Source organism: Ixodes scapularis, unplaced genomic scaffold, assembly GCF_016920785.2.
Source record: "Ixodes scapularis isolate PalLabHiFi unplaced genomic scaffold, ASM1692078v2 PGA_scaffold13__105_contigs__length_92229423, whole genome shotgun sequence".
In the NCBI taxonomy this organism is placed as follows: Eukaryota; Metazoa; Arthropoda; class Arachnida; order Ixodida; family Ixodidae; genus Ixodes; species Ixodes scapularis.
Genome location: NW_024609839.1, coordinates 58,959,072 through 58,983,635, shown reverse-complemented (window position 1 = coordinate 58,983,635; position 24,564 = coordinate 58,959,072). Strand labels below are relative to the sequence as shown.

At 45.4% G+C, this 24,564-nt stretch overlaps 3 protein-coding genes and 1 non-coding gene across 7 annotated transcripts in view; 2 read left to right on the top strand and 2 right to left on the bottom strand.

Moving 5' to 3' along the window:
• LOC8028494 (tudor domain-containing protein 3) overlaps positions 1-7,293 on the bottom strand; it is a 96,526-nt gene extending 89,233 nt beyond the window's left edge. The window contains exons 1-5 of the mRNA XM_029980404.4: positions 7,005-7,293; positions 6,322-6,406; positions 6,163-6,228; positions 3,480-3,640; positions 654-798 (exon numbers count right to left, since the gene is read on the bottom strand). Of these exons, the coding sequence (XP_029836264.2) occupies positions 654-798; positions 3,480-3,640; positions 6,163-6,228; positions 6,322-6,406; positions 7,005-7,039 (492 nt within the window). The 5' untranslated portion in view covers positions 7,040-7,293. The remainder of the gene's footprint in view (positions 1-653; positions 799-3,479; positions 3,641-6,162; positions 6,229-6,321; positions 6,407-7,004) is intronic.
• On the top strand, positions 7,187-7,997 carry LOC121835447. The gene is made up of 4 exons (XM_042289648.1): positions 7,187-7,207; positions 7,351-7,471; positions 7,535-7,688; positions 7,760-7,997. The coding sequence occupies exons 1-4, from the start codon at positions 7,187-7,189 to the stop codon at positions 7,980-7,982; spliced, it is 519 nt and encodes a 172-aa protein (XP_042145582.1). The 3' UTR covers positions 7,983-7,997.
• A 121-nt stretch (positions 7,998-8,118) lies between these two features.
• LOC115320727 (N-acetylglucosamine-6-phosphate deacetylase) lies at positions 8,119-24,196 on the top strand. 4 transcript variants are annotated; one of them, XM_040212646.3, is made up of 11 exons: positions 8,119-8,470; positions 10,149-10,192; positions 11,683-11,921; positions 13,849-13,988; positions 15,369-15,423; positions 16,110-16,319; positions 19,682-19,770; positions 20,190-20,334; positions 21,349-21,478; positions 22,625-22,671; positions 23,850-24,196. In XM_040212646.3, the coding sequence occupies exons 3-11, from the start codon at positions 11,699-11,701 to the stop codon at positions 24,056-24,058; spliced, it is 1,248 nt and encodes a 415-aa protein (XP_040068580.1). In that variant the 5' UTR covers positions 8,119-8,470; positions 10,149-10,192; positions 11,683-11,698; the 3' UTR covers positions 24,059-24,196. The 4 variants fall into 4 exon arrangements, with proteins under 4 accessions (XP_040068580.1, XP_042145850.1, XP_040068581.1 ...); XM_042289916.1 differs by lacking the exon at positions 10,149-10,192; XM_040212647.3 differs by lacking the exons at positions 10,149-10,192; positions 15,369-15,423 and having other exon boundaries at positions 11,683-11,898.
• Positions 9,381-9,453, bottom strand: Trnas-gga. The gene has a single exon. It is a non-coding gene; the product is annotated as a tRNA-Ser (tRNA).
• Positions 24,197-24,564: the final 368 nt, after the last annotated feature.

Here is a 24,564-nt window from a genome sequence, read left to right as displayed (position 1 = left end):
GCTGCTAGGCTTCCTTGAGTGCCCCTCGATGCAAAAATGACTATAAATTAACTGAACTTCAAAACTGCCAGATTTTGTTTTCTAAATTCTAGTCATCCCTGGGAAAATGATCAGAGATAGATCTGTTGCGAAAAGTGTGACGCCGTCTGTGGCGCCGAAAAAGATGCCAGGAATGGCATGTACGGAACAGGTTGTAGCAGACGACGTACGCGACAAATTAAATGCGGGCAAGCGGGCAAGGGCACGCGAGAAACTGTCTCTCCTCCTTTCTCCCTCGCTCCATTCAGTGTCATAAGGTAGAGGCCATGGGAGTAAGGACTTTGCGGATCTTTTGCAAAAGGTCTTTTCGGAGCGCAAGTTTGTCTGCTTCTTGCACACGGGTTGCGATGACGTCGGAACGCCACGCTCTTATTGGTTGATTGAAAACAAACAGCGAGTAGGCCTCGAGGCAACTAGCACTGAGGTCCACCCACTATTCTTCCAATCAAAGTCAACCAGAGCTCGGCGTCACTTTCATGTCACCGCAACCCCTGCGCAAGAAGCAGACGACTTGCTCCCCGCAAGCTTTAAATATTTGTTGGAGTAGGTTTGAACAGAGTATGGCAGCCGTTACGAGGACGTGCGCACCTCGGTGGCCCTTTCAGAGGCCTCACCTTGGCGAGCTCCCATTTCTCGATGAGGTGGGACACGTTGCCGCCGAGGAACTTGAAGTCCCGTTCGGCCAGTAGGAGAAAACCGTTCACAACTGGAATGGGCTCGTTCTTGAGCAGAATCTTGCTCCCGGGCGGAGTGGACAGGCTGAAACGCGCGGGAACAATAAACGAGTCACAACGTAAAGATGAAAACAAAAGTCGGTACATCTGTTTGTTTGTTTATATTGACCACCAACAGCAACATGCCTTTCCGATGGAACATCACAGCACAGACCAAAAAAGTGCAGCAAACATACTAGCACTACGGTATATACATGAAAATACTGAACAAAGTAAAACTCCACACATCCTACGACAGTTTCGACATCACTAATTTTTTTTTAAATTATTCAAAGGTATAAACCTGAAATCTCTAAAGGTTACTTGATATAAGCAACATGCTCCACGTGAACTGCAAAGAATCCTCTTTTTCAAACCTGCAACCTCTATGCGGGACACAAGCCTGCTAAGTGCTGCTTCAGACAATGACAAGGAGCTATGTAGCAAACTTTGTTAGCACACAAAAACAACTCACAGGCTTTTTATTTTATCTCTTCCATGCTCTCCCATTGCTACACAACCTAGGGTCATTCCTGGGTTCGACCCCTACCCCTGACCGTTCCAATTTGGATGAGCATCGTACCGGCGAGCAGTCCCGTATCAGCGCTGCCTGATGCACGCTAAAGACCCCAAGCTAGAAGTTGCACTGCACCGGCTAGCTTTCTCATCCACAGCAGAGACATGAGCGAGACTCCCATTGATGCCCACTAACATTCTGCTGTCTAAACTTCCACACAACAAATATTTTTTTACTTATGTCACAAAAGAAGAGTATACTCAAAAATGCACCTTTAAAAGGACCATGAAACAATGACCAGGTTTAGGTGTTGCACACTTAAAGGGGCGGTGCAATGATTTTAACACTGAACAAATCTGCAGCTTGTATTTTTTATATTGTTTACTTCGGCACAAGTAAGAGAAAAAGTACCACCATACCCCGAAATACCTTTATTTCGCTGCGTAATCGCAAAAGAAAAAACCCTTTTTTTCCCAACCTGCGGCCACATGGTGGCCCCAAATGGAACCTGTGGTGTGACGTCATTCGGAGTAGTTTTTGTAAGTGATAGTGTTAGGCAATTGTAAGCTTGATTTAAGGTTAAGTTTAAAAAATCTTGTTGTTTAGGCATGCAGAAACGCTTCAAAAGCCTAATATTGCCGCTAAAAGGGTATGAATTATTTGTGGCGCCATCTACCGCAAGTCAACAGAACCTGCCGTCGCCGTCATCCGTCGACGCCCGTGGCGCCTACGGCGGCTACACGAGCAACCCGGACGTTTTGTCTTTCCCTCGCTCGACGGAGTGCGTTGGTCGTGGTCCGTAGTATCGTGGTATCGTTATTGTTCCTGGTGTCTCGACCTCGACTTTGACTTCGACTGCCCGCCGCGCCGCCATGTTGGTCGGGAATCGACGGGAGAGCGGGAGAGCGGCGAGCCTGGCGAGCCGGCGAGCGCTGGGGAAACGGAAGCCAGAAGAACCCAACCGGAAACCAACGCCACTCCGAATGACGTCACAGGCGAAGCTGGTGCCGCTTCAATGTTGAGTTGAGGGGTGCCGGAGATACCAATTTCTTTTATTTTTTTTAATGAAAACTAGGGCAAGCAGAAAGTATAGTTTTCGGTCCTTCGTTTTATATGTGGCCGGGATCAATTCCCGCAATTAATTAGCCAAAGTCCGCAAGTTGTTGCACCGCCCCTTTAACGCAAGCATACTGATATACAAGTGTGACCCAATTTTACTCGCATGCAATGCCACTGAGCCGGAAGCTTCTTACTCACACTAATTTCAAGGATGAGAAGTACCTCTTTTGATTCTAACATTGACAGGGTTGCAAAGAACACCCCAGGCTGACGTAGTTGAATATGGCCAATGTGTGGCACCAGCACTGAGTGAGCACTAAGGCTCAGTCATAAGCTGCAGTAATGGGAGTAGCCAACCTCTAACAATACCCGGAGTACAGCAGGTGCCCCATACACTGCCAAGCAAAGCACGTGGCGAGGACAAACATTGGGTATATATGTCATTTGGCTGCTTATTCCAAGTTGAGAGGAGAACGCTGCTCATTTTTTCTAAATTTTTCTGTGACTCATAGTGCGTGAAAGAAAAATTAATGCGCGCATTTTAGACTTTGAACATCAAGGATTCGTTCTGAGGAGTATTTTGCGAAATAGAACCATTTCACGGCACTAAAGGGAAGCTGAAGAGGTTCTTTGAAAAAATCAGTTAGAGGTGTATTTTAGAGGACTTTTATCCCGTGAATCAGATTGTTACGTTCGTTTTTTTCGAAGATGTAACTAAATGCGAGAAAACACGAAAAACCTCCAACGAATCGTTACGTCATTTGAGATCTTTCAGCTGCCAAGCGCGTGTCGCTCGTGTGAGCAGCACATGCAATTACAAGCTTGCCGGGTATATTCCCCTGAACCCACGCCAGTCGTGATGTCTTCTTCTGACCTTTTTGAAAATACCAAACGTGTGCATGCATAGCTTTGACAGGTGCTGAAGATGAATTGAGAGCGGAGATTTTGAAAACTCCTTTTATGACATAACGCTCCGGGAAGGAGGGGCTTCAGCTGTACTTTAAAAATGATTTTCTGCAGCTTTTGTGCATCAAATTGAAAAAAAATCTCGATATTCATGATCCTGGAGGCCAAATCAAGACGATTTAAGTGATTTTCCTTAAATACACAACCGCTTCGGCTTCCCTTCAAAGAACCCAGTCTGAACCCACCTGATGTTGCTCCACTTCCCCCACTGGATGGCGCTGCAGTACGAGGTGCCGTCAGTGAGGTGGAGCCTCAGAAGGCACTGAGAGTGGTCCGCCTCCGGGTTGCTCTTCGGAGCGCTTACATTCCTCACCTTCTGGATTTGAACCACGACCGGCCCAGTCATCTGGAAACAATGAGGCGCCGACACAAGATGCAGTAGAGTCAAGTCGTAAGGACCACTTCAGACGGGCCAACTTTCCCAGCAATTTCGGTGCTGCTGGCGAGTTGTTCCCTAATTATCCTTGGATCCTGGCAACTCAGACATTTGATTCCCTAGATCCTGGCAACTGACATTTGATTTCCTAGATCCTGGCAACTCGAACATTTGATTCCCAGACCCTGGAAAATCGACGTTTGATTCTCTAGATTCTGGCAACTCTGACATTTGATTCCCGAGATCCTGGCAACTCGGACTGGCTGGCAACTAGGACATTCAATTCCCTACATCCTGGCAACTGATATTTGATATCCTAGATCCTGGCAACTCGGACATTTGATTCCCTAGATCCCGGCAAATCTATATTTGATTCTCTAGATCCTGGCAACTCCAACATTTGATTTCCTAGATCCCGGCAACACGGACTAGATCCTGACTTGAACTGGAAACTCTGAGATGTTTGAAGCGGCAGCAGCCACTCAGGGACGCAATATTTTCACTTGGTGCCCCCTGTGGCAGTGATGATAGAAACTAAAGGCTCGCAATGATGATGGCAACTCGCCAGCAATTTCGGTGTTGCTGGCGAGTCGTTCCCCAGTTTTCCCTGGATCCTGGCAACTCGGACAATTTGGATACGTTTAAGTGGCAGCAGCCACTCAGGAACACAATATTTACTTGCAACACCCCTGTGGCGGTTCCAGTTTGAAATGGATCATTTTTGGGAATAAACCATTTCAGAAAGGTGAGATGGTTACACTATTTAAAGATATAAAAGCATGTTTATAGCGAGTAGCTGTGCATCTAAATAGCATAAGAAAATTGAAGTTTAATTATGGTGATGGCAAATCGTAGCGATTCAGTTGCCACGTGTGAATGTGGGCGGACCGTGTTCCTGGTGCTCAGAGAAACCGCCCCCTCTAAAGCGGGCCTAAGCCTTCAAAGTCGCAAGACAGAAAAGAGTAAAAACTAGGCTTTTCTTCGCCCCGCGAAAGCCAACTGAATGTGTGGTCGTCGTGGCGACTTTAAAGCAGGATTGAAAAAAATTAAGTCGGATTGATTTGATTTAGATCAATTACTTTTATTCAAATCATTATAGCTAAGAAATGGTGACTCTTTAAAACTATACGTATTTTTTGACATGGCAGATTGATTGATCAATTCATCTTATCACTGATAACAATGTGAGAGAAAACATTCCTGTAAATGTACAGTGCAGTTCAATTAACAACTTTTTATCGTTGTAATCTCTGCCACACTTGAACAAAAACCGCATGATATCTTTTTTTTTAAGTTAATTAAAAACTTTATTCGACTTTCCTTTCGAGTTGGATTTAAATTTCGATTTAAATTACAATTTAGATTACAACTTAGATCACAATTTAAATTATGATTTAAATTACATCGATTTTTGTTCTCCACCCTGTTTTAAAGGGACACTGACAGGGCATTTATGGTGGTCAAGGTTTTTATCTGTACATGACCCAGAACAGAACTACCCAGAACACAAACTGCGGCTCGAAATTCCTTTTCTTTCCACCCGAAAACCATAGATCGAAAACTGGCCAGTTTGGGTCGCGCTCACTCTCTTCTTCGTGGTCACGTGCTGTTTTCTATGGTTTAGACACAACCACAAAATATAATCTAAGTCATGGGTGATCGAAGGCAAGCACTCAATACTAAAAATAGACAAAAAATAAGATACCCAGCTTTTGTGGCTTCTAAAAAATTGCAAATATGTTGACTGAAAAAAAAAAAAAGAAGGTGCACAGCTACGTGAGTTTTGGTAACTTTCTCCTTATCTATATCTCTTCTTCCTCCTTAGTCCAGTTTCAGTTTCGAGCATTTGCGTAATTTTAATTTATTAAAAATATATGCGACGCTGTAGCAAAATATTGATGGTGTAGCCTCTAAACACCACGCCTGGCAAAATACTTTCTTTTTTAATTTGGGGGGGCGGGGCGGGGGGGGGGGGGGTTAGTGTCCTTTTAAAGACCATGTTCACACGGTTAGATTTGACTGTGACCGAATGTGTTGTGCTCTCCTGTAACCATTTTTATGTGCAATAATAATAATAATATAAAAATAATTATTATTACTATTATTATTATTATTAAACACACTGGCGCCATCTATCAGCTCGCCCTGGAAACACTTCTAATCTGCACACAACTAGAGTGATGGTTTTGCAATATTTGCAAGAATTTCTACGCACCATTTATGAGAAATAGTCCCTATTTATTTTTTCATGCACCACAGAAGAGTGGTGTATAAAAAATCATAAAAATATGCATGTAGGTCAGTAGTGTTCAGTCTTCCCAACAGATAGCACCGGTGCGTCATTGTGTTAAGCGGTTACAAGAGATAACAACGCACTTGGTCACAGTCAAAGGTGTGAACCAGCCTTTCAAATGGCTACGACGACCACACGTTGAGTTTGCGTTGGCAGTGGGAACAAGCCCTAAATAATGCAGTAAGTCTTGTCAGCTCACCGTTTCCACCTTGTTCCTCGTCACGTCTTCCGAGAGACCACCCTCTCCGATATCAACCAGGTCGTACTGCAGCAGAAGTAAGTTTACGCAAAGAGAAGTATAACAATCGTTGGGAAACCGAACGAAATGCAAAAAAAAGGAAAAGGAAAAGCAACTCACGTTAACCGCTTTCCGTATGACATCTTCGGCCTTGGGGTTCTCCAAACCTTCGGTACACTCCTCGATGCCTTCAGCACTCAGAAACCTACAGAAAAAAAGGAACTGTGCACGCCAAAACAGACAATTTCCCCTTTCATTGCCCTGCTACTGCTTAGGTAGGTCAGGTGGGTTGAAAAACTAACTAGCCAAATTTGAAAACAGTGATATCCATACAACGAAATCAATAATTTGAAATTAGTTAAATCTGTCCATTGCGAATGCAGGAAGGAGTATTACGTGCCTGTCCTATTCCAAATAAAGATAGTCGGAAATCAGCACTTGTTCTTTCTTGCTTTTCCTATTTGCGCTGTTTTATTTGTATCTGAACAGTGTCACGATGCGGTGACACACTGCTGAGAACGAAAAATTTAATTTAATCGGCGCAGCGCTCTTATGAACCTGAGAACTTTAAACGTGCGTCCAAAACACTGCGATGCATCGGGATTCACTCAAATTATAAGCTTAAAATTTTCTCAGCGCTCTGCCGCCGTCACCGCAAAAAGCACATCGTGTCATTAGAGAGCTCGCTTTACGCGGTTCGTTTAGAGTTGTTTGCTAACCGAAGGTGTCACAGAGAAGCAGGGATCTCAGGAACACGAACTGAGCTTGATAAACGAGCGACGAAAGAACGAAAGAAACGCTACCATCCCCGACTCTTCAGATCTTCGACAAGGCCCATCGTGCCTGCCGCTCGGAGTGATGGACACAGCACACAGACGCAGCGCGAAGTTACGCCGCAATTCTGTTACGAAAACTCGCTGTTCCGCCAAACGTTTCAAAAGTCCAGCTTGAGGGCAAACCTATGTAACCGTGGCGTAAGTGTCAAATGAGCGCATTTCACTGTAAGGTATCGACACGATTTTCCATGCTGCGGGGCCGTTCAGTCGAAAACTCTGTACTCTGTCCGTACCTCACCCGCTCGCTACCCAATGGCGCTAACGTCGGCTCAGCTACCATCATCATCAAACAAGCCGGAGAGCCGAGCCCTAGCCCGAGCCTGGCCAAGCCAAGCCGGACCGCCGGACTTCCGATTCCGAAGAGCGTGGTTGGCCGCTGGCGTGGTGCGTGGTCGGCGGACGTCTGCGTGTGGTTCGTGGTTCAGTGGTGTTGTGTACGTGCAGAGTGAATTTCGTGGGTTCTCGAGCTGATCTGACGGGCACTGATCTTATTCCAGGTAGTCGCCTGAGTATAAACGCTTACGGCAATGTTGAAGCTCACTCAGCCCAAAACGGAGCGTGTCGACCCCATCGAAGAAAAGCAGCGGGCACGATCGGAGACCCTGAACACAATCTTCAAGTTCGCCCTGCTCGTGGCTTTAATACGAGCGAGTAAGTTTCATCTCTCTGCATAGTTGGAACGCGTTTAGACTTGGAACTAACGCATTTGTATTCTCTTTCAGCCCCGTACGTGATCGAGCAGTTCCGAGATTGAAGAAACATCAGACCCATTTCCATGACCTCGTATACGACCTCAATGAAGCTCTGCTCCATCACATAAATACTGGAAAGCATGAAATAAATGCGACGACGCCAGTTTCTGTTGTTATCGTAGTTCTGAGATTGCCGCGGAGGTTTCGCGAAGGTAGTGAAGTCGAGGTCGTTAGGCAAATATATAACAAATAGTGTGAAATTGATCTAATGTAGTCATGCTTTTAAGTTTCCCAGAATAAAAGGACTACCGGAAACCTTGACGCGAATACTACCGTAACTTGCAATACAAGAAAAGCAATTGTCATAGTCTCCTTCCAGATGGCGCAAGCTACAATCCGATTCTCAACATTTTGCGTAATTAGGTATTCTCCTTTCTCACTGCCCCAAGCGGGGAAAATGCGAGAATGTTTGGAGGACGTATGAATGGGACGTGTGGCTGCTGGCGCTAAAACTCGTTTGCATTCTTGGTTTTGAATTGACGCGATTGTCGTTTAAGCACACGACGGGCGGAAGTCGTCATTGCTTGTGCCCGACCTGTTACTATCATTATTTGCATGCACTTGAGAACTATCAAGCCTGATAAACCGAAGCTCTGGAAGCGTCGTTGACGTCGTTCTTCGCACCATATGACTGCGACAGTTTACGGTTCTGCGATAAGTGACTGCTCCCGACTCGCTGCGGTGAGTGGTATCTCCTCGGCGTTTAAAGTTGTCGTTTAAAAAACGATCAAAGAAACTGCATACCTGTCGAGAATTGAGCATTCCAGAACATTGCAAAAGCCTTTTCGCTTTTTTTTTTTTCTTTCTTTTTTAATGGTGGTTATTGGTTTTTCAACTTATTTAAAACGTGAAGTATTTGAATGATTGCGCTTGGGACTCAAACGCGCGCCTCGAGTTTGAGAGGATTAGCCAAGGAAGAAAACTTATCACTTATGTACTAGATTTTGTGTTGTGTAAATTTTGGGTCTTGGAGATTGAAAGGAACAACATAATAGTTTGATGCTGCAATTAATGCGAAGGTGCAAGCGAGCTGGGCAAGAATGAGGATAGTAATCCCTGGAGAAGGGGAACAAGGGGGGCATAGGACAAACACAGCAAGGTGACAGGTGGGTGACCGAAAAAATTTACCTGGTCCTGGTATCGAAGCGAACCTCTTCATTTCCAGTGGAGCACTCTACCAACTGAGCTAACCAGGGGGACTATGTTTGACAAATGTATTGTTTCGCCAAGTGACGGAAGTGACGATATCGCATCTGATTGGTTAGAGGCTCAAATGACGAAGGTTTCCTCTTTGGTCATTTGAGCCTCTAACCTATCAGACGCGATATCGTCACTTCCGTTTCTTTTCATGAAAAACAAAACATTTGTCGAACATAGCCCCCCAAGATTAGATGTCAGTACAGCAAACGGATTTTATGAGCTGCTACCAACAAGGGTGAATGGCCTGCATTTAAGGTTATGATAATGCAATTAATGGAAAGGTGCAAGCGAGCTGGACAAGAATAAAGATAATAATTCATGGAGAAGGGGGCAAAGGACAAACACAAATCTCCAAACACAGCTAGGTGACAGGTGCGCGACCGAAAAAATTTGCCTGGTCCTGGTATCGAACCAGGGACCTCTCCATTTCCAGTGGAGCACTTTACCAACTGAGCTAACCAGGAGTTAGATGTCAGTAGAGCAAACGATTCAACAATGTAATCATGGATGGTGCAGCAAAGAATGTTGCGTGTGGAACCAAGATGAAAGCATGTTATGCTTGGTGAGAAATGCACCTAGCACTGAAAAGGGTATGTTGCACCCAATATTGGTGGCACTGGCTCATAAATTTTTGGCGAGGAAATAAGTGAGGGTCAATAGTTTCACTGGTTTTTCAGTCTGTGCAAAGAGGTGTACGGAAAAGCCGATTCTGTGCGAGGAAAAGTTGAGATCAGGGATCCTACACATCCCTTGTCCGTTGGTGGTACCTCGCACTGTCAGGACTCATAGTAATCATTCCTTCAAGAATACATTAGATGCTTGTAATTGGGCATAGCATAAAGAATTGCATTCTGGCCATGTGTAAAATAAGTGGTGTCGGTGGTGGCGCGCACTTGGCAAAAAGGGAAGAGAGAGGGGGTAGCGTCAAAAGCAGGACAGTCCAATGAAGCTCGTACCAGGTGGTCAGCAGGCTCATTTTCAAGGTCATCAATGTGGCTGGGAATGCAAGCTAAACGTATTTCAGTAATGTGTGTTGGCACAAGCACACAGAAACGCGGGAGGAAAACACAATCGTTATTTCCGGTCAGCGAATAGCAGACCGATTGAGAGTCGATTAGAATAAGAACTTCCATTGTTGTTGTACTTTTTTCATTTCCAGAACCATGGCGAGAAATTTGGTTTCAAAGATCGGGGTGTAGTCAGGTAAGGTGCTTAGGGAAGGCGTATCCAAGGCTAGGGGTGTAGATGCCAACAGATAATTTCTCATTCGCTGCTGACCCGTCAGTTGCGATGATTGGGGAGTTTCTGGAACACTGTAGGTAATCCTGCAACATTCATACTATCAGAAGAAATAGGAAGGTGTCTGGACGAACTGTCCCGGTCGCTCTCGTTTTCTCTTTCTGTACCCGTGGATTTAACGCCCCATCTTAGGGCCTTCCAAGCTCAAGGCTCTACGAGGTAGTGGCAGTACGAGATCCTGTTGTAAAATAAAGGCTAATATTAAAATTTGACCCTTACCCAAACTACAGTGCCTGGGATGTGGCTTCAACCAACGTTTTTATACCATTTTGTTCCATCCATGCGTCGCAAGTGGTCCCGAAGCGATAATGATTGTTTGTGTCGCAGGAACCTCGCTGTTGGATGTCGCGCTTCTAATACGGTTGGCCGTAAAAAACTGTCAAAAAAGGCGAGCGGATGCAAGGGCTGCCATCGTCGCAGCGTCCCGCCTTATGGCCACTTTGATTTTCGACGGCCATCTGGCTGCAGAGTGAACTACAGCAGAACAGGCGTCTGCTGTATACACCTCCGCCATTGTGCCGCTGCCAGGATCGCAGTAGGCAGCAACATGACACCCCTGCGACGTCATCAAAAGGAAATCGAAGGGCCATTTTTGTTAGGGTGCCCAAACTTCTTGGAGTTGAGAACGGGACATCATGGGGAAGGGTAGGGGAGGAAAAGGAAAAGGGGGGAGGGGAAGAGCAAAGGGAGACCGAAAGAGAGAAAAGTTGTGGTTGTATTCGGTTTCCCGTGAAAGCGCAAGCTTTCGGGGGGTTTTCGTCAAGTAGTTGGGTACACACGCACCTTTCTTACCCGTCCTGCAAAACCTAATCATGCCAAATATAGTAACATAGAGAAGTGTCCCGCACACTCATCTGCGCGAACAAAATTTGCTGCAAGTGGAGTCGCAAAAAAAGCTGAAAATCATACTATATTGGAGATAACATTTTTGTATATGTTTATTCTAATACACTGTCAAGAGTAATAATTTTGTTTTTCTCTTCCGTTCGCCTGGTACTGATTATGCAAGCAAGTTCCCATGAAAACAAGACATTTGGCTATATTCAGAAAAAGTGGCGGGGCGGTAGAAGTGAACCTCTAAAATGGGACCCTCCTGGCCAAAACAGGATATCTGGTCACCCTAATCTTCGAGGACGTGCCAAACACGGCAGTTTGAGACACGCTCCAGACAGCATATCCAAGCTTAGCTCCTTGGTTTAGGAAGCCCTTTGGCCAGGTGAGAGAAGCTACAATGCCTCATGCTTGCTCCCCAGGGAAAAAAAAGGCTGGTCACTTTTATTTCCTCTTCGCTGGTCGGCCATCCTGCCTCGCAGTCTGCAATTCTTTTTAGTTCACGTTTTCACCACTTATATATTAATGCATTATTGCTTCATTGACTCGTCCTTTTTTTTTAGTGATTGAGAGCACACCATGACCACCAACCACGGGAACTGGCCCAGCTCATGTCTGGTTCAATTCAAGAACTGCACCATACTCCGGGACCACAAGCTCATACAGGAAGACCTGTGGATTCGGAACTGCCTAATCGTCAATCCCGAGCCCATCTTCTACGAAGAGCGAGTAACCGCCGACATCCAAGTTGACTGCAAGGGGGCAATAATTTCTCCTGGGTACATTGACCTCCAAATCAATGGTATGATTGTGGGCTTGTCTCAAGCCGTGTACGCTGTAGGATCGTTAAGTCTTTGATTCTCTTAAATTGCATCGAACTTCAGCTGTGTTGATCCAGGAGAAGAATGTCATTAAGGGGACCCGTTTAATGGCAAATTGTCCGGAACGAGGCAGCATGGGGTATCACGTTGGTAGCCCGAAGCAAGCAGTTCCCTTCAAAGCAAGGTGCTTGCAAACCGAAGGTGGCACGAGGCAATACATAAGCACAAAGAACACGGACAGGTGGATGGATGCTAATGGTTGTACCATTTATAACGGGCAGTGGCTTGTGCCACGAGACCTTGAATCCAAAAGTATGATTCACCCTCTCGCCCTTCTAAGTCAATTTTCTCCCCCTCTGCATTTTTCTATCATTATTGTGTTGTTCCACCAATGTTACCTGCAACGCTGGATGTGCCCCATGTATTGATGCTGATGTACCTTCATTATGTCTTCTGATTACTCGGAAGGTGTGATGTTGACCTGTGTCCGCACATTGAGATGATCAAACTTCGACTGTTCATAGCAAATGTAAGACAACAGACAGAATGTGCATACTTGAATTTGCTATTCACAGCTGAAGTGTTCAGGGTGGAAGCTTTACAGTTATGCAGTCTCATAATGTCCCTAAATCTTTCAGGGTGCTGGAACTGTTCACAGCGTTACGACTAGTGATAAGCTGCTCTAAAAATCACTGCTCTTATAAAGCTCTTATTGCTAAATCTTGCACATCTCATATGTAAAATTTAGTATTTTCAAATTTCAGTTTTTTTGTTTTTTTTTCGAATTTGAGGGCAGTTTTTCGGAATTCATTTTTTCCCCACATATTCGGTGTCAATTTTTGGTGTCAGACAAAAAGTCGGAGTTTGTTGGGACCTTTCTCAAAGAAAACAGGACACAAGGTTCCCAAGGAACACCTTTTGGGAACATGTGTGTGAAACCCAAATACTTGGAAATCGTCCCGGTGCAGATGAGACAAGGAAACTTTAGTACGTCCCAAACAAACCTTCCGCTCTAAAACAAACCGGAAAAATTGCCACCTGCACATACAGCTCTCAAACGTTTGCCAACCGCGCGCTGAGCAGGTCAGTCCTTATCGTGTGAAATTTCAAGGCGCAGTTCTATTCCGGGTAAAAACGAGACTTAAAAAACTTGCCCAAGTCGAGATTGGGTGCATCCACAGACGACCGAGCTAGCGACGCCATTTACTTGCGGCACCATCTACCAGCAGGCACAGCGAGCAGATGACAGAGTGTGTCGTCCGCTCGCTGTGCCCGTTGGGAGGTGGTACCACAAGTAAATAGCGTCGCTAACTCGGTCGTCTGCAAACGCGCCCAACCTTGACTTTGGCAAGATTTTCGCTCTTGTTTTTATTGGGAAGAGAATTATGCCTTGAGGTTTCACATAGTAAGAGTGACCTGCCCAGTGCGCATTTGGCAAAAGTTTGAACTTTCTACGTGCGGGCGCCGATTTTTTTCTGGCACGTTTTACAGCGGAAGGTCCGTTTGGGACAGCCTATCAGTAAGGGGCGTAGTTCCCGAAAATAGAATCAGTCTCTTGAACATTCCAGTGGGTGCCATGTTCCTGGCCAACACAGAATAAAGCTGTGGATAAAGATCTCTTACCGTGAAGCTTGCAGTTTTTACTCATCCAGAGTCGGCTCCATTTTGCTGATTTGTTTTTAATTTTTTCTGATTCCCATAAAACTACTTTTGGCATTACTTTTCGGAGTTCATCAGTATATATGCCGAAGACGTGGAACCCCACTCGTAATGCGTCGCAGCCGCAAAACTGCCGTTTGCTCATCGCCGGGTTTCTTGTTCTTCCCCTTTCGAACTGAGCGTGCCCCAACCAAATCTCTGCTGTTGTTTCTGGCCGTGAAGTGCCTTCTTCTTCTCTGCTTCCAACAGGTGGAATGGGAGTGGACTTCTCCCACAACGTCGACATCATAGGAGAAGCCGTCGCCAAAGTGGCCAAGGGCGTGCTCCCATTTGGCGTCACGTCCATCTGTCCGACTATCGTCACTTCGACGCCCGACGTCTACCACAAAGTTGGTATCGTGTTTGCCTTCCATCCCTGTAGATGGCACCGGTCGCGACCCAACTCGAGTCGAGTTAGCCATGTCCTGGATCGGCGCTTATCGGGAGCATTTCACGGGGCATTCTAATACTGCGCAATAAAATCATATTTCGTCCGACGTTTTCGAAAACTTGAGACCGAGGAATGGGAGAGGAGGTGACACGCACGCAAAGGCCTCAAATACAATTGCGACGTTTATTCCTGTTTTCTTGTTTTTAAGTACAACCGACTCTCCAACGCATGAAGTCTGTCGTTGTTAGGTGCGGTATGTTTGAAAGTTGCTGCGACGACAACCGGCTTCCTGTGTTGGAGGGTCGGTTGGTGGTCGTACTTAAAACAAAAAAAGTGGGAACAAACATTGCAGCTGCATTTGGGACCTCTGGTGTGTCATCCCCTTTTTTTGTTCTCGGACTGTAGTCCCTGCATATAGACGCTTTGCAGCAGCTGTGCATGGGCGCCGCCATAACTGACCTTCAGTTTCTGTTCCCCCTTATTACGTTTACTTCACTTCATTATTACCATAGCAGGCCAGGTTATTGACATCTTAAATTTTATTCTGTCTTGCTCCCCAGCATTGGCCTTTGTGGAGGCTCGTCCATGCCAATTTCAGTGGCTCGGTATCTCGGTAGAACAAGAGAAGGTCAGCAATGGCGGCTGTATTCTGGCGCGTGTGTAAAGCGTCTATAGTCTGCAGGGGCAAATTTTTGCCTGAAGAGTAGTTTCTCCTTAGTTAGTTAACACCTGGTGCATGGTCCATACCATTGCATAGTTTGCATGAGGTCTCAACACAGCGCGCCGATAAAGCAGGCAAAAGGGCAGCTTTGTTAGTGCACAAAGAAGCTTGTATCATATAGAAATCGTTGACACAACCTTGATCTTGAAAAACAAATCCTTGAGTAGATCAATTTTAGCACGGGAGCACATGCTTGTGCAGAAATCATATGCTAGAATAATAACGCCCTGCATTAAAAAAAGCTGAACAGATGAATAATAGGTATTTTGATTGTAATTGCACTTAAAAAGTGATAGCATAAAACAGTATACAATTAAGGCGACATAAAAGTTGAAGAATGAAAGTACAACTATTAATAGGGTTAGCATCATTACAGCTTTATGTTTGTGTTGCTCCTTCATATTTTGTGTTTGTGAGAGGTTTATGAACTAATGAACAATGATAGTCAAACATCTTCTGACTTTCGTCATCACAAGCTTCATACATCTAGCAAGTCGGGGAATGCTTCCAGCAGCAGCTCTAGCATTGTTGCCGAAGACGTTTTCTCACCGAGTAATGTTTCTGTTTTCAGTTTTACCTTGAAACATTTTATTTGATTTTGTTTTTTCTAATCCCCAGGCACTCTCCAAGGTTCAGAAATGTGATGGGAGTGCCAATGGTGCCGGAATCCTGGGTACTACATTTTGTTTTTAGCTCTAGTCGTTTGCATTGCCTTTGTTAAGATTGGTGCTTCCCCACTAAATTAACTTGATGTCCGTTTGCTCAAACAGTGGCTGTTCTTTGCAGGCTCATTACCTAAGTAAATGATGCCAAGCAGTTCTGTCAGCATTTGACAAAAGTGCTTCTTTTTTTTTATTAAGGCAGCCACAGTTCTTTTAGGTACACGATTGTGATGGGAACCATTTTGTTTTGGCCTTGTTTAATCAGATTTATTATTTAATATGCGCGAATGCCACTATGAAAGTGCGAAGCGGGACTCTACCCTCAGCATCTTCCACCGATTATTATAGGCCGCATTTGCAGATATGCTGTTACAAGGGCACTATCAGCAAAACAACAGACCTTGCATTACGATGTGCTCCACAGGATCGATATATGTATTCAGAACTGCGCGATTATCCGAAAAGTTAGAGAGTCAGAATTCTCGCATTTGTTCATTGACTTTGCCTCGAGGAACCATAGAGGCCACTGCACAAGGGGTGACAACATACAAGATCTACAGCAAATAAAGTGCAGAAATAGAAAACGATAGTGACCTTGGCTGTGCGCAGCGTGCTTGTCACCAACTGCGCCAACCAGATGACTCAACCCGCCAGCCGATTTAAGGGGTTTAGCCACGTGCATCTGTCTGTCTTGTAGGGCTGCACCTCGAGGGTCCGTTCATCAACAAGCACAAGAAAGGTGCCCACAAGGCCCAGCTGATCCAGAGCCTTGATGATGGGCTAGAGGCAGTGGCGAGGATGTACGGCCCTCTGGACAACGTGGCCATCGTCACTGTTGCTCCTGAGTTGGACGTCGAGGACATCGTCATCCCGTCCCTGGTCAAGAGGGGCATCACCGTTTCCATTGGTGAGCGCGCTTGGTTTGTGGACTCTCTGGACGGACATAAAAGGTCGGTACGAAAACCAGCTGTTTGGGGCCCCCTGTGTACATGTTTTACTTCTGTTTCGTTTGTAAGGCAATGACGTCGCCACAACCCCTGCAAAAGAAGCAGACGAACGTGTGCTGTGCGCAGCTTTACATTTATTTATTTGGTTACCGACTTTCATGGCCAAAAACGAGGTAAATTACGGAATTAAAAAGCGAATTCTAAGCAAATAGTGGTTTTGGTCTAATATTTTCGAATTTAAGGGGGGAACACCCCCTAGGAGGGTCAACTTTTGAACCCTTGGCTTAACATTAATGAAATTTACAGGCTAGGCTGGTGGTCATGCTAAAGGGTGCATAACAAACTTTCATGTCTGTCGGTTAAGCGGGAAGGAAATTAGGGCATCAGTTAATCTGTCGTCGGAAAACTATCACGATATTCAAGATTTTTATTCGCTAGATATGTAGCAGAATGCCTAGGAGGTGCGGCTATGGAAAGCTTTTTGTAAAAAGTTATTGATTTCTATCAATTTTCTCTTCTGCAAAATTGGTAAACGTTTTGGTCTTCTGTGTCTTTGACAAAATGCCAACATTTTTTATAAAAGACATCTGTAAAGTGATAAAAACATTCCATAGCCGCATTCCTTATTAAATTTCAGTCAGGAAAACTGAAGAACGAGCCTTCCTTGTATTGCCATTATCAAACGATAGGTTGACTAAAATGGAATTTATACCAAAAAGTGGAACGGAGAAAAATGTGTTCAAAGTGCTCCAAACCCTACCTTTTCTTTAGCTCCCGTGGACAGAAAATAATTTATGAAAAATTAACTATGTGGTGTAAACTAGTGAAAATTTCTGAAAATACTCTCTAGATGTTGGTGAATGTAAATATGTAATTTTTCAAAATCAACGTTTTTTGCAGAATTTTTTTTTTTCTGGGTAGTGTCCTTCCTTAATACCGAATAGCTTCCCTAAGCCTTTCATACTGTACCGTGCTTAAACGACAACTGAGCTGAACTCGTGAAGGTTGTTTGCACGCTTCCACTTGTGTATTTTTAAGTTAATTTGAATGTAAATATATTTATGGACTGTGGCCTCAGGGAGTCCAATGCCTACATTGGGATGGCAAATACCTATATGAGGGGATTTATAAGTATTCTTGCTACATGCAGATATCTCTTCTTCAGTCACGAATGGTTAATGCAGGTTGTCGGGACATCTCTGCCTAACGTAAATCATGCATAATAGCCAGCTTAATTTTGCAAATTTTACTGCAATGCAAATATCGCACGAATCCACGTCCTAGGACGTTTGGGAATGATGATAAAGTTGATTACATCCTCCAATAGAACTTGAATGTGGCATTCTTGGCCCCTTTGAGTGCGCTTGTTACCGAGCACCGGTGCACTGTGGAGAAGCAACAGCCGCGGAAGTGAGCTCCGCAAGTGTTGTTTCTCCGCAGTGCACCGGTGCTCGGTAAGAAGAGCGCTCAACCGGGCAAACTTGGTGCGATCAACACTTGGAAAAATATGAATATTGCAGTTCATCCTAAAGCGAATATAGAATACCGTATTATTCGAAACTACAATTCGAAAATTCAGATTATTCCCATATCCCTAAAAAAAATACTATGCAGTAGTTAGGGCTTTTTACGAGAAAATGTTGGTTCGAAAATTCTCGTTATCGGCCATTTCAGCGATGGTTCGGCGAAGGTGATTCCACATTGTTTAAGTGCTGGGAATGAAAGACTCATGGAAATATTTTTGTGTGACAGGGCTGGATGCCAGCTTTATGATGGTGATCAATGCATGCTGAAATATAAGAAGGTCTCATTAGTAACTTTTCTTGAAGAATCAAATTATAATGTATCTAATAATACAAGCACTGACAATTGTATTTATGTTTTTATAATGATTTTATTGCAGTTGCACTCTGTGAAACAAGATGTGCAGTTTTGAATACGGGAACCCTTTGCGAACCTTCTTTGGCTTGTGCTGGTGTTGGTAGCACCATTGCAGGGCAGAGGGGGAGTGTCACCAGTGAAGCACAGCTGTTGATTTGATGTTATAGTGTGTGCGACCAATCGTCCTAACATTCCCCTCTCTCTCTCTTCCCCCCCCCCCCCCCTTTCCTCCGCTGCTTAGGAACGGGTAGAGTAGGAACTGCGTATTAGTGCTGTCACATCTTCGTTGCATTTGGCAAAATGTCCAAGCCAGGCAAATATTTTTCTGGTGTCAATGTGGTTGACATCAGCCAACCGGAAGGCTTGATTGGCTCAGTTCTTCCTGTTAAGTACAGCGTGTCTCCCCAAAACGTTTACAATATTTTTGTCACCGCAAAAATAAACTATGCATCGCCATACTCTCATTCTCCGCCCAAATGAAGCACCAGTGTTCTGAACCAGATGCCAAAGTTTTAAAACAAACTGTTATCTTATTCAAAGTTATAAGTGATCTTCTCAAAATTTTAATGGGTAAATGGGGCCCACTTCTGCCCGTTTTCGGTAACTGGCACCCTAGAGTTCCATGTGTGTTTAAGAGCCCTGTGAGCCGCCATTTTCCCATTGAAAATTCTAGAAAATACTATGAATTTTGAATAAAAGAATGGTCAGTGCTGAAACTGAAACCATCTGGTCCGGACCTCTAGTGCCACATTTTGGCAGCGAATGAGCATTCTGCAGTGCGTAGTTTATTTTTGCGGTGAAAAAGACACTGTAAATCTTTTTTGGGGGACACCCTATAGATTCTTAGTATAGTACCCTTCTAACGTTCAGTAGCTTAAGCAGGACCTATAAGTATGAGCCAAGTCTTCGACGACCTTGTTTTCTGCGAGCTGTTGTGCGTTTCTTTGCATGTTTTACGATGATGTTGGATGGCCATCCTGTGTGCCCTTTGTGCTCATGCCGAGATGTGTTTGAGGGAGTTTACTCTAAAATGTGGTAGAGCAAGTGCAGGTGTGAAACTCGGCATGTAGCCAAATGGGGTTACATTAAAAAAAAAGTTGGGGAAAAAAAGTGCAATGTTCAGCCTCCAGACATGAACCAAGGTTGGGGTTTTGCAAGAACATGAGAGCACTGCCACAGGGCTTACAAGAAAGGGTTTTGTAAGCAATTATAAGAACGGCCAATTCTGGGCATGAAAATTAGCTAGCCCGCGGGTAACCAACCCGAAGCAACTTGGTAGCCAAGAACTACCGCATACCAAGGAACCACAACATCATTCCGCTTCTATCGCGAGCATCCCAGCTGCCAATATGGCAGCCACAAACTTATTAATCTTGCCAAGCTGTAGCGGGGTAACTGTCTTCATCTTACAGTGCCTTGAAATCGTGTTTCGCTTTTGCAGGGCACTCAGAAGCAAATCTAGTCCAAGGTGAAAAGGCGATCCAGCGGGGTGCATCCTTCATCACGCACCTGTTCAATGCAATGCTGCCCGTAAGCTTCGTCCCATTCTAGAACTTTCTCCTGCTCTGCCCAAAGCTCGTGCTAGGTGGACGCTGCCCGAAAAACAAAAACAAGCTGAAATTTGTTTACAGCACTCATTGGAGTCATTTCATTCCATCAGATCATTACAACTAGGTAGGTAGAGTCAGGCATCCATCATGAGAAGACCAGTGTTCTCGCCAAAACATAATAACGGTTTAGCCCTGTCTCGAGTTCTAGTTTTAATTGCATATCATCAGCTTGCTCACACTCTTAATCTTTTGAGGCCATTTCCGCTTTATTTGTCAAAGTAGCAGTATTCGTTTCTAACAGCCTGTTAAACTGTGATTGCGACATAAAAATATTTTTATGTCGCAATCGTACGTCTTCCATATTAGCAGGGAATGAGCAGATGTCAATCATCGTTGCAGTTTCACCACCGAGATCCTGGTTTGGTTGGGCTGCTCACCTCCAAGAAGCTCCCCGAGGAGAAGCACATTTTCTACGGGATCATAGCCGACGGCATCCACACGCACCCCGCAGCATTGCGCATTGCGTACAAGACAAATGCAAGAGGCGAGTGGACTACCTAAATGTCGTCTCCCCTAAAGTGTTCCATGTTTACAGATAAGGCGGCTAAAAATTGTTGCCAATAAAGCTTTTATCACTTCAGATTTGTCCTAAAAATTCAAAATCACGAGAAGAAAAAAAAGTTTGGAACATTTCACATTTATCTTAGTGGTGTGACAAATCGGCGAAAGGCCACTCGTCTCCTTCCCAACTTCCGGGTATTGACAAGGGGTGGGGGGGATTAGCTCCAGCACCCATGAATGGATGGATGGAGTGTATTGGCTATATTTTTTGTAGCATGTGGTAGCTTCTGCCACCTAGTCATTTAGGACATGTGGTCAATGTTGCCATTTTTTAGGTCACAACAGAGGCCAATCAGGCATCTGGTAGTGCTTGTCACTATTGTGGTTTCTAGTTTAGTTGATCAGGCATATGGCATGCATCTGGGCGGTCAGTCATCCAGGGCGGCATCCAAAGGGGAGCGCCGTCGCACGCCCCCATTTTAATTTTTTTTTTTTTACCTTTTTGATCTGTTTGAGCACAGCTCCCTACACGATGCTGTGGGCTCGATTGCCGTTTGTTTTTGGAATGCAGTTCTCGTCTGACAAAATGCTCGTTGGGCCACTATTCGCATGTTTACTGACGATGTGGTGTCGTACGTAGTAGATAAGGGAGTATAGGAAAGGGGGGGCGTAGGAGGGGCGCTACTAAAGTCTCTCAATGCTGTTGCGTTTGTCTCGCGAGTAGCGTCAAATGCGCCTGTGCACGAGGCCCATGTCTTCAGCAGCTCTTGGAAGCAAATGGTGGCACAGCACTGAAATGAACAGCCCTTGGAAGCAAATGGCAGCAGAACACCCACTCGTGGCACGCGTCTTGTGCGTTTCCACAACGATGGTTGGCGGTACTTGTAGATGTGAATCATATTAAGGGGACTTTAGATGCTACTGCCGGGGTTTGGCCAGGGCGCTTGGTGTAGGGCCAGCCCCGATGCCAACGTCCGGAACTTGGAAAATTGCGCAGGTCTGACGTTGGTGACGGACGCAATGTCGGCGATGGGACTCGAGGCCGGCGTGCACTTCATCGGCGAGAACAAGGTGGAGATAGTCGGAAAGCGGGCGGTCATTGCCGGTACCAGCACGCTTTGCGGAAGGTGAGAGGACGAGCCTCCTTCGAGGCCAGTTCGGAAAAGCACAAAGCGTCTCGTCTATACACGGTTCGTACAGACGCGGCCATGACACTTGTTGGTGCACGTTTAGTCCGGGTTTTAAGCGACCCTTCTCAGAAGCGCGCATCCTCTGGCAGCTACTACATCGATTTTCCGAGGCCCCCATAATTTGGGCGTGCACTCCGAGCATGCACTGGAAACGGGGGCTGCATCGGCGTTCGGCACATACTCGGGTCCAAATGAAGTTGACGCTCAGCGGGAACCCTGATCCAGTCGCACGTTTCACGCAAGAGGCGACACCCAAGACATGGCGGCCGTCACTGTTGCTCAATGAACTTTCAAAAAAGGTCTCTTGCGTGCGGCTTTCGACCAAAGTAACTATTTTATAGTACAAGGGTCGTGCTTTTTTGTTCCAGTGTCCGACCAACTCGGTGAAAAAAGAAAAAGTTGTGAAAAATATTTCAATAAACACAAAACATAAATAGTGTCTGGCTACTTCTCCACATATAATTGCCACACAGATTTAGGCGCTCGCATATTTTGGCTTGAGACGGGCTTTTCTGTGCCCTCTTCCGAAGAAGGTAGCTGCAGTCATTCCCTCGAGCATTTACCGAGACTGACAGTCGCATTGCATATTGCACAGATGTGCACATTACACACGTGCACATTACACGTGCACATTACAAACGTGTAAGTGCATAGGGGACACTGCAGGAGGCTCTGGGGAGGATGAGCAGATGTCCATGATGATGGGAGTCAGGGAAGAATGTCTGTGGCGTCTGACAGTCTTGTTGAATGCGCGATGAAACGACGGAGAAGCCCGGTGGCAACCTTCTTTAAAAAGGCGTCTAAAAGCTTGTGCCACTTCACGATAATTGCCTAAACCAGCGCAGCGATTACGCAGAAAATGGCGACAATATGTATACGAATTCGGTCTAGATCAAAACACCCTCGTGTTTTTTTTTACAGCCAGTTCATTGGAGGTCAAAAAAGAAAAAAAAGAAAGCCCTTTTAGTACTTAGCATTTTTGCATGCTTGCCCATCTTGCCTGCCTGGTCCACTTACGAGAGATGTACGGCCAGGTATCGCGAGACGATGCAATCTGTTAACTCGAAACTTTTGTTTCCGCAGCATCGCAACAATGGACTTCTGCGTCCGGTTCCTACAGAAATCCACAGGTGGGATCTCCACTCTTTTCTCCAACGCTTAAAAATTCTAAATTACAATTGCGCTGAAAGGGTGCTTCAGTTTGGCATTTTGTGACGACAGTTTTGTTAATGTACTTTAAGCGTCCCAGAAATTGTAATCAAACCTACATGCCCTCAGTACCAGGGGGAGAGGGGCATATTGCAGCAGCTGGATAGGGCACCTGTCAGTCATATCTGACTGCAATCCTGTATGGTAGATGAAAATCACTTCGCTCATCCAGCATGGGGGAGGCCACAGCTTGGGATGGGCCGACAGGTGCGCCGTCATCCAACCAATGAAATATGCTTCTCCTCTAAACCATGACTCGCAAACGTTTGATCTAATTTTTGATAGGTAAAGTAATATTCCGGGTTTCTGAGACAATCCTGGTGAAAACCTCTTTTGCACATCTCTGAAAATTGTTAAACGAGCACTGTGACACAGAGTTGGGAATTGCAGCAGTCGACATTCCCGGCCAACATATTAAATTTGCACGCTCTCCCATCTAATTTGGGAGCAGCTGCCCCGGCCTCAAATTAAAAAGTGGCAAATTATAAACTCGACGCAGCACGAGGCACACTCGGATTCGCGGAAAAGCTTCACAGCACCGCAAGACAAAAGTCAGGCCTTCAGTGTACGCATGGTGCAATGTCAAAAAGAAAAGAAAAAAAAAAAGTACTTTTCATTATGCATGCAGCAACTAGCCATGCGCTGCATTTAAGCTGTCAGTCACCAAACTTTTGAATGTAGTATGTAGTATCAGCTTTCCCGAAGGAACCTAGTGCAGTCTCACATATGTCATTCCACTCGAGCATATGGCACTTGGTGTGCCAGAGCGCACGGCTATTGACGAGGACTTTGTGCGATTAAGCGACCGCCATTTTAACAAAGCCTTACAAGTCGCCAAATCTTCGTGGTAGGGCTGAAGTCACCGACAGGATGGGAATGACGGGGAGCAGTTTCATCTGTCCCGCCTCCAGGACAAGCTTTCTACCTTCGATGACACTTCAGCGCTTAGTGAGCCTTGAACAGGCGCATGCAGAGAATGCATGCTCAGAGAATCCACCAGTTTCAATAACTCACTTCCACAAAGGATAAGCCTTTTGGGTGAAATCGAAGGTGGAAGAAAACGGACTGCCCCGAAATAGACGAGGAAAACCTTTCGCAGGCTGCAGTACCGTGGAGGCGCTGGAATCGGCGTCCCTGCATCCTGCGGAGGTCCTCGGCATCGCGGATCGGAAGGGAACGCTCAACTTCGGAGCGGAGGCGGACTTTGTGATGCTCGGCAGCGACCTTCACGTGACCTCCACGTGGATTGCGGGGAAGTGCGTCTGGGAGAGGTCGCCCAACGAATTCACGTACGAACGAAAAAAGTGACAAGAGTGTGGACTTGTGGACACTGCACAACACGGTGTGGCCTTGTTTGTGTAATATACCTGGGTTTTGCCATTTTTATAGCCATGAAGGCATTGTTATACAATATCCGCAATTAAAGGGTCCCTATTTACTTTGGTTGCAGCGATTCTTAGACTATCTCGAGGAACGTTTGCCTACCGTGATTTCTAGCCAAGTAACCTTCACCAGTGTCGGCACAGTGAAGCGCTGCAGAAGCCTATGGACTTTATAAATAATAATACATATATTAGTGAGCGTTTGGCGTATAGCTAAACAACAATGGGCCTAAAATAGTGCTCAAAGTGTAAGAGCACTTTACTTTGGAGGAGGGAGACGGTTGAAGAGATTTTGGGAATTCAAAGGGACCCCCGGGGGCGCTTTGGGGAACCCAAGCTGTACACCTTGGGTTCTCAATCTGGGTTTCTAGAAACTCTAGGGTGTCCCAGAGCACCCTCATAAGTTTCCTCCCCAAGCATCCAGATTCCCTG